Source organism: Argopecten irradians, chromosome 7 (assembly GCF_041381155.1).
Source record: "Argopecten irradians isolate NY chromosome 7, Ai_NY, whole genome shotgun sequence".
NCBI classification, from domain to species: Eukaryota; Metazoa; Mollusca; class Bivalvia; order Pectinida; family Pectinidae; genus Argopecten; species Argopecten irradians.
Window position 1 is genome coordinate 10,141,975 of NC_091140.1, and position 13,793 is coordinate 10,155,767.

The following is a 13,793-nucleotide window of genomic DNA, read 5'->3' on the forward strand; positions in this document are numbered from 1 at the left end:
TAGGACTATCATTTCTAATGTATGAAAGGTTTTGCCTTTCTATGTCTTATACATATCCTTCAAAAAATGATGTTATGTGTCCTTCTATATTTATATTTATTAGTATTATTACAAGCTAACCGATACTTACATTATATATGTCATTGGCTTCTTAGGTAAAATATATGTTTTCGTTTAAATATAACATACAGTGTATATAACAATAATGACAATTAAAAAGCTAACCTAATTTTATAATTTGCGTGCCCCTGTGTTTTGGCTGAGGTGACCAAGATTGCATTTTACGGTCTCGGAATAGCAGTTCAGACTGCTTGTTTTACACGTGTTCATAGAAATTTAACTGTTGAAAACAGATATATCTAGATTTGATATCCCATTAAAAGTTACATAATATAAGACCACGATCGAGAGCATCGTGGGTAGCGATAGGCCAAGGACACCTCCTTGCAGGTAGTGTATGGGATTTGCAAATTATTTAGTCTAGATGAAATAAATGTTTATTCTAATTACTGGTTTATGTAAATAATGAATGTTCTTGCAATATTTCCAACGTTTGACATTTTTGTTTTGCTATAATTAATATCGATGCTGCTATCGTTTGTGCGATGAGGAGGTTTTGCCAAGTCATCTCGGTTTTCCCTGTCGACACCAAAATAAAACTTGTATTGTAAGATAGTGATTATCCTGCAACTTTTTCATTATACATACAGAAGATGGTATTCAAAACGAAAGCAAATTGCCTGTTATTAACACGATTTCGCTCAAAGCGAAACGCTTCTTTGATGATCAAGAAAAGATGCATTCACTAAACCGAATGAGTGTGTACTCCTTTTGACTACCGTGGGAAATATGTAAGCGACGTCATTCCGGTGATTGTGACGTCACTGTTCGGCGGGACTGACTGCCGTTTCATTCACTCGTCACTGGAATGTTCGGGATCAAGTCATCAAATTTAGAAATTGAATCAAACGAAAGAAATTAAACATTTATTTACTGACATCGTAATATTTTTCTATTGCAACTATTACAGGAAATTCTTAAAATCCGATATCGAGTTCTGTGCCCGACTAATGTCGATATTAGTGCTGAAAATGCATTGTTTCTTGATATTGTTCTTTTGTTGACTTTAAATTCGTAAAATGAACTTAACCCGCGAAGGGCGTCAGAACGCTTGTTTTCAACGGGAATAACCACCGTAGTGATAAAGACCTTCCAAGTATGGCAAAAGTGAATATCTGCATCAGGGAAATACGGACACAAAAAGTCGATTTTCTCCAAAAGTAAGAAAGTTACACTACATTAATTTTGCTGGAACACTTAAAAATCGTTCTGATTTCAGAACAATTGGAATTATGAAGAAACCTCTGGCAGTACTTTTATTATTATTATTATATATAATGTAAGTTAATTACAAACTAACCGATACTTGCATAATAAATAATTCATTTTTCGCAATTTTCAGTCATGTGGACATGACGTATATAGCAATTATTTTACATGATGAATAATTTGCGTGCCCCTGTGCTTGGGGTGAGGTAACCAATATTACATTTCACGGTCCCGGAATAGCAGTTGAGATGGGTTGTTTTTATCTTATACACACGTTCCTTCCACATATTCATAATTCTAAATATAACTGTCGAAGACAGATATATCTGGATCAAATAATCGATGAAAAGTTACATAATACATTTGTATAAGACCACGATCGAGTGCATTGTGGTTAGCAATAGGCCTAGGACGTCTCCTTGCAGGCGGTATATGGAATTTTCAAATTATCATTTGCCTAGATGAAATAAATGATTTGTTTTAATGTCCAGGAGACAGGAGTCATCTCGTCTTTCCGTGTCAACACCAAAATAAAACTAACAGGCCTATTCAAGGATACATGTACGTTCTTGGCCTAGCTACTGGAAGATGCTGACCGTGTATATATCCGATGTAAATCCTCAGATATATAATTATTTATTTTGTAGTAATAGAGCTACATGTACATGTAGCCCTCGCCAGATATTGCGAATAGTTTGAATAGGCATGTTTGCATGATATATAAAAAAAAAAAAAAAAAACCAAAAAAAAAAAAAAAAATGCCGCCGGTGGTGAGAATCGAAAGATCAGAAGATCTGCACCACGGTAACAATAAGCCAGATTTCTGTTTTTTTAATATACAGTGATTTTTATAAGAAGCAGATAACATTGTTATTTTTTTTGATGATGTATGATTTAGAATTTCCTAATGGGAAAAATAAAAAATTGTAAATGTAATGTGCATGTAGCTGTTGTTTCAGCATGAAGAAAAGTGGAAAAATGATAATAACACACTGATTACAAATCACAAAGTTTTTTGTTGTTCTTTAATATACCTGGTATACAATAATCTTTGTTTGTTATTTTATTGATTTTTTTTCTGAAATGCTCGAACGTCGGTGAAGACACCCCCTGAGAGGAATGAGTTAGATTTCGCCGAGACGAAGCACAGGCTCGTGTTACGTTGATACGGAGAAAACGACAGTTTATATTTTATACCGTGGAATATCAAAGTTATATGCAATGAGAAATTGTACAATGCAATCTTTTTTAGATTATATCTTTCTACTGCGTATGCATCGTAAAATTCTACTAAGTTGCATGAAAATACAATGCACAGTCGATGTCGGGAACAGATCCGATTTGATGCATTCAACTCAAATATAAAAAAATGAATTCATGCTATTGCCGAATTTGTTTGGACTAAAGATAGTCTTAAGTCTTCAAAGATCGCTTCTTTTATAATGAATGAATAAAAAAAAAAAAAAACACGAAAAAATCACGATATACTCGCAACCCAGTGGTACCGCGGTTTCATCGGTTTTCGACGGCGAAAGACCAAATAGATTTTTTACACACAATGTCAAACATATTCAATGCAAATCATTAATTATATGTTTCAGAAGCATGTTAATGATGTTTTTGTGCAATATTTCATGAATTTCATCTACTCAACGAAGCACTGTATCCACCAAGGATTTATAAGTGATCTCATATACGTCCTTGGTATCCACAAACGCTGTAAGATTGAAATTGTAGCCTACGTATAGGCCTACTGTTTCTTATTCATTTTGTCAAGGATTTATAAGTGAGAAGGATTCGTGACTCATCCTTCTCATATACGTCCTTGATTTTGTCAAAGTGACGTTTAAATAATGAAATGTTTCATGATAAAGTAACACTATAATTTTAAACTATGTTAAGCTGTATATGAGTGCAAATTGCCACCATAATACCACAAATAAATGCTTATTCAATCCTTCAAAACGTCAGCTTGCAAGGTCGAATCACCCGGGCTCATAGAGGACAAAAAAGTGACGCCATTGGAATGTTCGGGATCAAATCGTCAAATTTAGAAATGGTAATCAGAATAAAGAAATTAATCATTTATTTACTCATATCGCAATATTTTCATATCGCATCGGTTACAGGAAATTCTTATTACCTGGTATCGAGTTCTATGCCTGGTTAATCTCGATATTAGTGGTGAAAATATCTGGTTTATTGATATTGTTCCGCTACTTTTGTTGAGTTTGAATTCGCAAATTCGAAGGGCGTCAGAACGCTTGTTTTCAAACGGAATCAACACCGTAGTGATAAAGACCTTCCAAGGGAATTTTTGCATCGGGGGAACAGGGACATAAAAAGTTGATTTTCTCAAAAAGTAAGAAAAATAAAATACATTAATTTTGCTGGAACACTAAAATTATGAAGATACCTCTAACAGTATTTTTATTATTTTAAGTATATATTATGTAAGTAATAAGTAATTACAAGCTAACCGATATTTACTTAATATATAATTCATTTTTCGATTATGTGACATAGCAACTATTTTACATAACAAATAACTTGTGCTTAGGCTGAGGTGACCAATATTACATTGTAAGGTCCCGGAATAGCAGTTGAGATGGGTTGTTTTTATCTTGTTCACACGTTCCTTCCACATATTCATAGTTCTAAATATAACTGTCGAAGACAGATATATCTGGATCAAATATCCGATGCAAAGTTACACAATATTTAGACCACGATCGAGTGTATCATGGGTAGCGATAGGCCTAGGACGTCTCCAATTTTCCAAATGAGTTTTAGTCTAGATGAAATAAATGATTTGTTTTAATTATTGGTTTATGTAAATAATGAATGTATTTGTCATATTTCCAATATAATTTCGCTCAAAACGAAACGTTTCTTTGATGATCAAGAAATGGTGCATTCGCTAAGCCGAATGATTGTGTAATCCTTTTTTCTACCATGGGAAATAGCCTACATGTATTTATCCTGCAACTGTCCCACATACTGACCGATAACTACTGCCGGATAAACTTGTGCTTTATCCGTCAATACGATATGCTTTATCCGTCAATACGATCACGTGAATTTGTTCCATATCTGACGGAACTTTTTCTAACCTGACCCAGAACTTGAACCTTCCGGTGAATGAAACGTCATTCAGTCCCGCTAAAACGTGACGTAACATTCACCGGAATGACGTCATTTTTACGCTATCGAAAATCTCGTATGGCGGTGTCGTCTTTTTCTTGGCTCATGGCAAAGGTATGTATTGTAAAGTAATTCTTTAATGGGTATTTATTGTTTTTTTAGTATTTTCATTTTGTTTCAATGATATATCACACTGAATAATATTACGGATACTGTTTGTGAATGCGCTTATTTAATTTCCCACGGCAGTAAAAAGGAGTACACTCTCATTCGGTTTACTGAATGAATCTTTACCTCCGCATCAAGGAAGCGTCTCGCTTCGAGCGAAACCAAGTAAATAACTGTCAATTTGCTTTCGTTTTGAATGCCAAAATGGTTGCAGGATAAACAGAATACACGGTTAGTATCTTACAATACAAGTTTTATTTTGGTGCTCGACACGGAAAGCCGGGATGACTCGGCAAAGCCTCGTCATCTCGGCTTTCCTAAGTCTCGCACCAAAATAAACCTTGTATTGTAAGATACTAACCATGTATTCTCTATGTAAGCGACGTCATTCCGGTGATTGTGACGTCACTGTTTGACGGGCCTGACTGACGTTTCATTCACTCCTACGTCACTGGAATGTTCGGGACCAAATCATCAAATTGAATCAAACGAAAGAAATTAAACATTTATTTACTGACATCGTAATATTTTCCTATCACAACTGTTACAGGAAATTCTTACTATCTGGTAACGAGTTCTATGCCTGACTAATGTCGATATTAGAGCTGAATATGCATTGTTTCTTGATATTGTTCCGTCCATTTGTTGACTTTAAATTCGTAAAATGAACTTAACCCTAGAAGGCCGTTAGAACGCTTGTTTTCAACGGGAATAAAACGTTATCGGTTACGCGTGGTACGTGAATTAGTCCCATTATATAATATGTAAATATCGGTTAGCTTGTAATTAACTTACATAATATATAATAATAATGATAGAAATACTGTTAGAAGTATCTTCATAATTCCAACTGTTCTGAAATCAGAATGACTTTTTTAGTGTTCCAGCAAAATTAATGTATTTCAATTTACTTACTTCTGGAGAAAATCAACTTTTTGTGTCCCCATTTTTGTTCCCCCATTTTAGAATGAAACGGATTAGTCTCCTTTCTGACTATTTTATGTAAGAGTTGTCTCCCTTGTTATTCTTATAGACAGTTGTTGAAATTAATTCAAATTAACTTCATTATATATAATTTTTGAGTGGATGCGACGAATGATTGAAATGTATGCAAGCGCAAATTCTGAATATGTCTGTAATTAGGTAAGTAAGAAGAGTGAGGGAATTTTGATCTAAAAGATAATCAAGTATGGAAATTGAATGAGAGCCCTAGATATGCGAATGGGAAATGTATTGTTATTTACATGTATTACTGAATAAATTATTTTTTGGAAAAAAAGAAAGAAATTACAACGAATTTAATCAGCAATTCAGTAATATTTTTCATCCTTTACACTATTTCATCGAAATTGTCGTCAAAACTTATTTTGAAAAACTTAAATGGTCTCCTTATATATTACTATGATTCGGACCTTTAATCAATGTTCAAACGCCATGCTATATATGAGCTATGTTAATCATGACTTCTATTACTAGAAATTCTGATAAAGGGAGGCAAACAAGAACCAAAGCAAGCAAAAACCTTAAATGGTCCATAAATTCGTATATACTCATGCAGTTTAAATACTTTTTCAAAGTTTACTTCTTACAGTTTCTGTTCAATTTATCATAACATATTTGAGAATATCGGCAGTAATACCTCAGAAATGTATAATTACGAATTGCCCATTGTTTGAAGAAGGATTTTTTTTAGCTTTTTAGTTTTTTTAACAGAGTGAATCATTTTATCCTATCATACAAAAAACAGAAAACGCATGCACAATATATGCATTTACGTATAAATAATTCCCGTTCTAAATTTTTTTTCGCATATCATATTGTATTACATTTGTATTACATTTTCATTTATGTTTAAAAGCTATGGTGGTATTTTTTCGTTTCAAGGGAAAAATGCAAACACGTTTCTGGATAAAGGTATATGTCATCTGTTGTCTTTTTTTGCTTGCTTTTAGTTTGTTTTATTTCACAGGAATAAAACATACTTTATCATATGCACGTATAATTGTATTCACAAATTATTAGGATCAGAAATATACTCCTCCTTGCAGACATGTGTTTTTGTTTACCCACTTATTTACTGAATATGTTGATGTAGTAAGTAAGCATGATAAGCGAAGATAATTTACTCATATTACAATATAACATATGATAATATAATATAGGTTATAAATCGTATGTTTGTTTATTCCGTCTTTGCATATTACAGAGTTACCTCCCTTGATAGTAGGAATCCGTTGTAACGCCATTATTTTGTGAATGAAATTCACGTCTTTTCCTCTGAAAATATGAGGTGACGTCATAATCAATACCTACAAACAAGGGCAAATAACCCTGTTATGAAAATGCAAAAAATCTCTGAGGCAAATATTGTCCACAATACCGACAAAGCGCGTCCATTGTTAGGATGCTCTATATATTTTTCAGGCGTTTGGAATTGTTTCCACAATTAACTTCATGAGGATCATCGTGGCGTTTGTTCCTTTTGCCTCGCAGATATTTGGGGAAACTAGGATAAGTTTTGAAAGAATAAAGGTATGTATTTGACTTATTAAACTATGGACATTATTGACGAGTTTCCAGAGAAAGATTGAGAGCGACTGGTTGTATAAACCGCAGGTCGATTTCATATTACTTCAGAATGTCCTGTTAACATAACACTATTGTCGCCATTAAAGCATTGGCGTATGATGACCGTGGAACCGCTTATAAATGGAAATAAAACATAGGCATACATAAATATGAAATATCATAAAGTGTCTTGTAGATTAGCAATATATGTTTTATGATTACATTATCAGAATCGATGAACACGTCGTTTACATTTTCATTTCATCATTTACTTTTATTCTTGAATATCTTATACCTTATAAGATATACATATGTATATGTAAGATCTTATGCAGCTTATATATATATATATATATATATATATATCTTATCACTTATTACTACTATCTTATGTATCTTTACGAAGTTTTTTGCAAAACGTTTGAAATAATAATGATAATAATAATGATATTAGAAATGTTAGTAATAAAATATTTACCTGCCACAGAACTTCATGCTAGAAGAGGAGTTCAAGCCACCAGGGTGTGACGTAGAGGATAAAGAGAACGCGATAGAACTGAAGAACGCTGTGTTTATGTGGGATGGGGAAGTCCACAATAATCAATCTGAAAAGTCTAAAGGTTAGAATTTAAGAGAGCCATAATTTCAAAACTTTATGAGACAAAATAATGATTCACTTACGTTTGGAAATCGTCTAATACAGTACCTATATCATAATGTAATATAGGTTAAGTATTGTCGCTATAGTCGTGTTCTTATACTGATATCCGCGAATTTCACCACCAGCGAAATATTCAGAACCTCATTGACGTACCTTAGAACAATAATAGGAATCGGTGAACCATGAACTTTAACCTTTGCCCTTTCACCTGTATAGAAACTTAAGCTCTGTGAATATGTCCGGTATTGAAACCCTAATATAATGTCCCAGTCAATGTAAAGCGATCTATAGTAGTTCTTTATTAAGATTTTTATTTATGCTAATCTGCGATATGTGAGTATATTTGTTTTGAAGCTTAACGACTTATCAATGTTATATTTGTTCAGACTCAAACCGTCACCTTTCGATGGCTTCTCTCGCCTTACAGAGTGTTAACCTGACAATCAGAAGGGTAAGGGAAATCAAATTCATTTTCATACTACAATAAATGTTGATTGTGGAGCTAATTAATTACAGTATGTAACTATTTAGACTTGTTAATAGGATATGTTTCATGATATTTTATAAACCAAATCTATTAAATGAGATTTTATGTTTCAATGTTCTTTGAACCAACGAATGATTGATTGTCATACACGCACCACGTTGTAGGTATCCCAAACATGAATGTTACAAACCAAAAGCATGTCTAATAGGATAGTCAGTACTTGTATTAACATATTTGGCCTTGATATAAAGATGTGATAACAGATTATACTTTATTCAATGTCATTATAAATCCAGGCAGAGTCACCAGCTGGCAATCGACAGGTTATGACGCCAACGATGTTCTAAATATTTTTTAATGATTAATATCATCTGTCTCACTCATTTCTATCCGTTAGAAATTTGAGGCTATTTTTCATAGACTGAATTGTTCGTCGAGCATGAAGAATGTTTTCGGCGGGAATTTTAAAAGCGGCACAGTAATTGGCCAAACTTAACTGTTCGTTAAGATAAATTACATGTATACACAACTCAAATTGTTTTAATGTAAAAGTAAATAAAGCACGTACCTCAATGTCTAACTAGTACTTTATTGAGTTATTTAAACTGAAGTATAAACATTATTATCAATATCGTTTGGGTTAAAGAAGTCATAGACAAAAGTGACACCATAAACCCAAAATATATTGAGAAAAATGCTTAACTTGCTCCGGACAAGTTTTCTGTGTTATGAATTTGTATTTTTGCTACCATCCCAGGATGGTAGTATTATAATCGGTCGCTTTGCCTGCCATGTTTTCTTGGTATTTCTCATGGTTTTAAATAGTCTGTTTGGCCAAAACGATTTACGCGTGTTGATTGGTTACTTGATGTTGAAGATTTCATGTGTGTAAGGGGTACCAGTGGGGAAATTATTGCAAACAAATTATCATTTGATAAATCCAGAGAAGTCCGAATGTTTTTTTCTGGTTGTCGGATATTATTCTCAGAAATCACAGAAGGCGGCACTACACGTACTATATAGAATATAAGTTCGCAATCGGATCCCCTCGGAGTGATTTGCTGAGTTTTGTTGACATGGTCGAGAGCGCGTGGAGCATCTATATATAGCCTAACTAGTACTGTTAACTAGATGATCATGACCTACTTGTAAAAACTGTCCGTACATGAGATGTGCTGAAACAAACTTAGGCTTTACTTAAAGGATATTTGTGGAACTGTATGCGCTACAGTAAAGTACAGTTTTAACCGAAATGTCAAGCTTGTTTCTATGCGTATGTAACGTTGTACATATATCAGTACAGTGTAGGCTATATTAGACGGAAAACTTGTTAGCATTAGGTAAAGGCCCCTGCACCTTCTGAACAACTTTATTAAATTAAACAAAACATTGATTTTCATAACGCAGGTCGTATTATGTTTCCCGACGTCTTCATAATTACAACGCGTTAGTTGACTATTTCTGTGGCAGACAGCAAAACTTCAACTTGTTTGGTGTTGTAACCTCATCTTTTGCCATATTGTGACATAAATTGTTAGAAAAACAACTTTATTTTTTGTTTTGGAAAGGTAGCCTAGTGGCCCTTTCATGAAGTTGATTATCTTTAACATTGAATGCGAAAGCATTTAAATTATCAAACTATGGCAGCTAACTGTGAACAGAACAATGCGCCAAGCTTTCCTATTATTGCTTCCTAATAAATAATGCTGTATGGTAGCCTTCTTAGCTTTTTGGGAAGCTAATACTTGTTACGTAGTTAATGTCATTAGATATATTGTATACATAATCATTTTCTATTTTGATAATTGAAAGAACAGGAATTTGCATATTACAGAGTTATCTGCCCTTTCGGACGTTTATTGATGTGATGTCATGTGTTTGCGAGCATAGCGTCACCAATATTTTAGAGAAAACGACCAATCTCTCCCAGGGTTCATTGCGGTCTCTACATGAAATTCTGGTATAACAATGTCCCAAAGAGAGATGGGAAACAACATGAGTTTCGCTCATATGATGATGACGTCACAAAGAATAACTTTAGTATGCAAATACGGAATATCCTGTGTGTAATGTCCGGTTTTATTCATGTAGGGTAAACATATAGGGATATGTGGATCAGTCGGTTGTGGGAAATCCTCCCTGTTACAAGCGTTCATAGGAAGGGTAAGCTTTGATTTTATCCTACTAGGGTTACGGTAAAATGTCGTTATGTTGTTAAAAATAATTTGATTTACATGTAGGCGATTACCTATAAGTAAATTTTCATTACAGTTTACGTCCCCCCCCCCCCCCCCCCCCCCCCCCAAACCCCCCCCCCCCCCCCCCTTCACTTGACCTTTCTATATATAGATTATATATATATATATAAATATACGATATTTTATTGTCCTGTCATATTATTTAGATTATTGTATGGATTAGCCAGTGTTCCAGCATTATCTGGGAAGCACTTAAGCAATTAATTTTTGGTAGTTGTGAATAATAATACAAAATAGAATATACATGATTGATTTTCTATGTATAACATGTCTTTTTTGAAAATGAAAATGAAAGGAAAATAACGTTTCGCATGCTAAATGTAAACATCACTGGCTATTGTTGTATATAAATACATCATACCAAATTATAGACCCATGTGATATATAAAGTATATGATACTATGTTTACATTTCAAGATGCCACTGATCACCGGCCACATTGCTGTTGATGGCACAGTGGCGTATGCAGCTCAACAGGCCTGGATATTCAACGGGACACTGAGAGATAACGTCCTGTTTGGTCGGCCATACAAGAAAGAATGGTACGTCACTACATCAGTGCATGTGTATCTCGCCATGTCATGGCAAAGATCAGCAATTAGTTGTGTACTATTCTCTTTATTGTCAGAAATGCGTTGAACGTATACATAATACTAAAGTTTGCTTCACGATGGAAGTAATTTTTATTCTGTTGAAGTATTTTTTATTTTGTAATATAAAAATCTATCAAAAGTTCTTTTCGTACATTCTACCTTACCACGTACCCATACCAATAATTTGCTTTACTAAACTATTTCTATTCTTTTGATATTTTTTCCGTCAAGATTTCACTAATAATTTGTTAAAAAGCATTCCCACTAGTTATTATAAAACCGCAAAATATCAACTTTCACAAAAGACTATGTGGATCTATTTAGTTATATCTATATTACAGGTACACTAAAGTCGTCCATGTCTGTGGTTTGGACCCAGATATCCGTATACTGGCCAACGGGGATCTCACGGAGGTAACGTGTTAGAGTACACATTGTACATACTTTCCACCTTATCATAGATAGTAGATAACACACATTGTAAATACTGTCCCCTTAATCATAAATAGTGTCTCCGGAAGTACGTGCATTTTCAACTGTCTACATTTAGGATTTGCTTTTGATCATAATTCTATAATTCATTAGTTTTAAACCTTGCTTACTCTTACGTTTATAACTATTCAACAAGGATACCATGCATTTGCATGTTACAGAGTTATCTACCCTTGCGGGTAGGTACTGATATCCGTATACTGGCCAACGGGGATCTCACGGAGGTAACGTGTTAGATCACACATTGTACATACTGTCCACTTAATCATAAATAGTGTCTCCGGAAGTACGTGCATTTTCAATTGTCTACATGTAGGATTTGATTTTGATCATAATTCGCCAGGTTTTTAAACCTTGCTCACATTTACGTTTATATTTATATAACTAGGGTACCATATTTGCATATTACAGATTTATCTACCCTAGCAGGTAGGTACTGATTGTTACGTCATGTTGCTAAGAAAGTAACGTCAAATGTTTCACATAAAACGTATTTTTTGCTCCCAAAGTAATGACATTAGAATTTATACTTTCCGTAGGTAGATACATCATTATATGCGATATTTTGTCACAAAACCGTTCATATTTTCTTACGAAACGGTGACTTGATTAGGAATTAGCATAAATTATTTCGCGATGAAACAGAAAATGCTCGCTCGTCCGGAGCAACTTACATAATTTACTATGTATTTTTTTCAGGATATAGATATTGTGTTGTGTCGTTTATTTTTGCAATAGTACACAAATCTTTGCAATTAATAATGACATATTTTATAATTAACATGTAAGTATAATTAAGGTTGAATTGTGGATTTATTCCATATAGATCGGCGATAAGGGTATAAACCTTAGTGGTGGTCAGAAACAGCGCGTGAGTTTGGCGCGTGCTGTCTACAGTGAAAGCGAAATTTATCTTCTTGACGACCCACTGTCTGCTGTCGACGTCCACGTTGGTCAGCATTTGTTTCACAAATGTATTGATAAAGCGTTGAAGCATAAAACGGTCGTCTTGGTAACCCATCAACTCCAGGTAACTCATCTAGGAGGGGTCCACGTGCAACCCCCCCCCCCCCCACAACTTAACGAACCAATGTTTTTCTGAAGCCTTATGACCCACTGATAACGAAATCGAGAGGTAACATTGTATAAACTGGGATGAACTTCCGGTTATGACGTCATCAGATTATTATTTTACACTTATTAAACACTTATTTGACCTCTAATCACTCAGTAAAACAATAATAATATATAGAGATACCAAAAAGTATTATTGTTATACCATCATTAAGTTTACAAAACATCACCGGGTGCGTATACTGGGTATATGCTATTTTTCTACCTCCAAACCGCTGACACTACAGTTTCCTGGTGTATTATAAGTTCCTCAAATAAGTTTGAATATTGGCGATTTATAAGTAGGAAACATGAATGTAAAGTTGACAGAATATCTAGGTAGGACAAGTCACAGTTTCGTTTATTTCCTATGCATAGTATAAGCAAAATGTCAGATGGTTACCACAATGTCACATATTTCTTTCACTGGTTCTCAATTATAACCATTATCATTGTGCGTGCTTTCCCGCCTCACTGCACTATCCTCTGACGTGACTCGGCATGTCTGGTAGCTGATACATGCAGTCCGAATCAGAGTAATCGAGATATCAGTATCCAATTCGTCGAAAGCCATCCATGGCCAGAGTTTATATCAGGAACAACAGGTTCAGGGATGTGGGATCTCCTTCAGATTCTAACATATCGTATATGCTATTTCAGACCTCTCAGGAAATTACACCAGATCCAGATTCTTCGAATGGTGGAATGATTCAAGCACCATTCATCAACCTTGTGGACACTCGTGCGACTATAGATGGCACATGTGATATCCTCGAGGTCTTAAATGAGGTCATAAATGTTAAATTTCATTGGTCAGACTTTTCCCAGTCCCTTGAAGGTACTGGTTGTGTCGCATCTGGTGTATGCGTGGATATACCATTGAAAACTCTCCAGAAAAAGTTTTCTACAGTGCTCTCCAGACTTTGCAAAGAGAGGAACTTCACTGTAGACCTCATTTATGACCTCAAAGAATCCACCTG

The 13,793-nt window shown here is 34.4% G+C and overlaps 1 protein-coding gene across 1 annotated transcript in view; it reads left to right on the forward strand.

Moving 5' to 3' along the window:
- LOC138327516 (ATP-binding cassette sub-family C member 5-like) overlaps window positions 1-13,793 on the forward strand; it is a 31,982-nt gene that overhangs the window by 6,769 nt on the left and 11,420 nt on the right. The window contains exons 9-15 of the mRNA XM_069273674.1: window positions 7,066-7,173; window positions 7,697-7,829; window positions 8,257-8,321; window positions 10,449-10,520; window positions 11,033-11,157; window positions 11,550-11,622; window positions 12,527-12,730. Of these exons, the coding sequence (XP_069129775.1) occupies window positions 7,066-7,173; window positions 7,697-7,829; window positions 8,257-8,321; window positions 10,449-10,520; window positions 11,033-11,157; window positions 11,550-11,622; window positions 12,527-12,730 (780 nt within the window). The remainder of the gene's footprint in view (window positions 1-7,065; window positions 7,174-7,696; window positions 7,830-8,256; window positions 8,322-10,448; window positions 10,521-11,032; window positions 11,158-11,549; window positions 11,623-12,526; window positions 12,731-13,793) is intronic.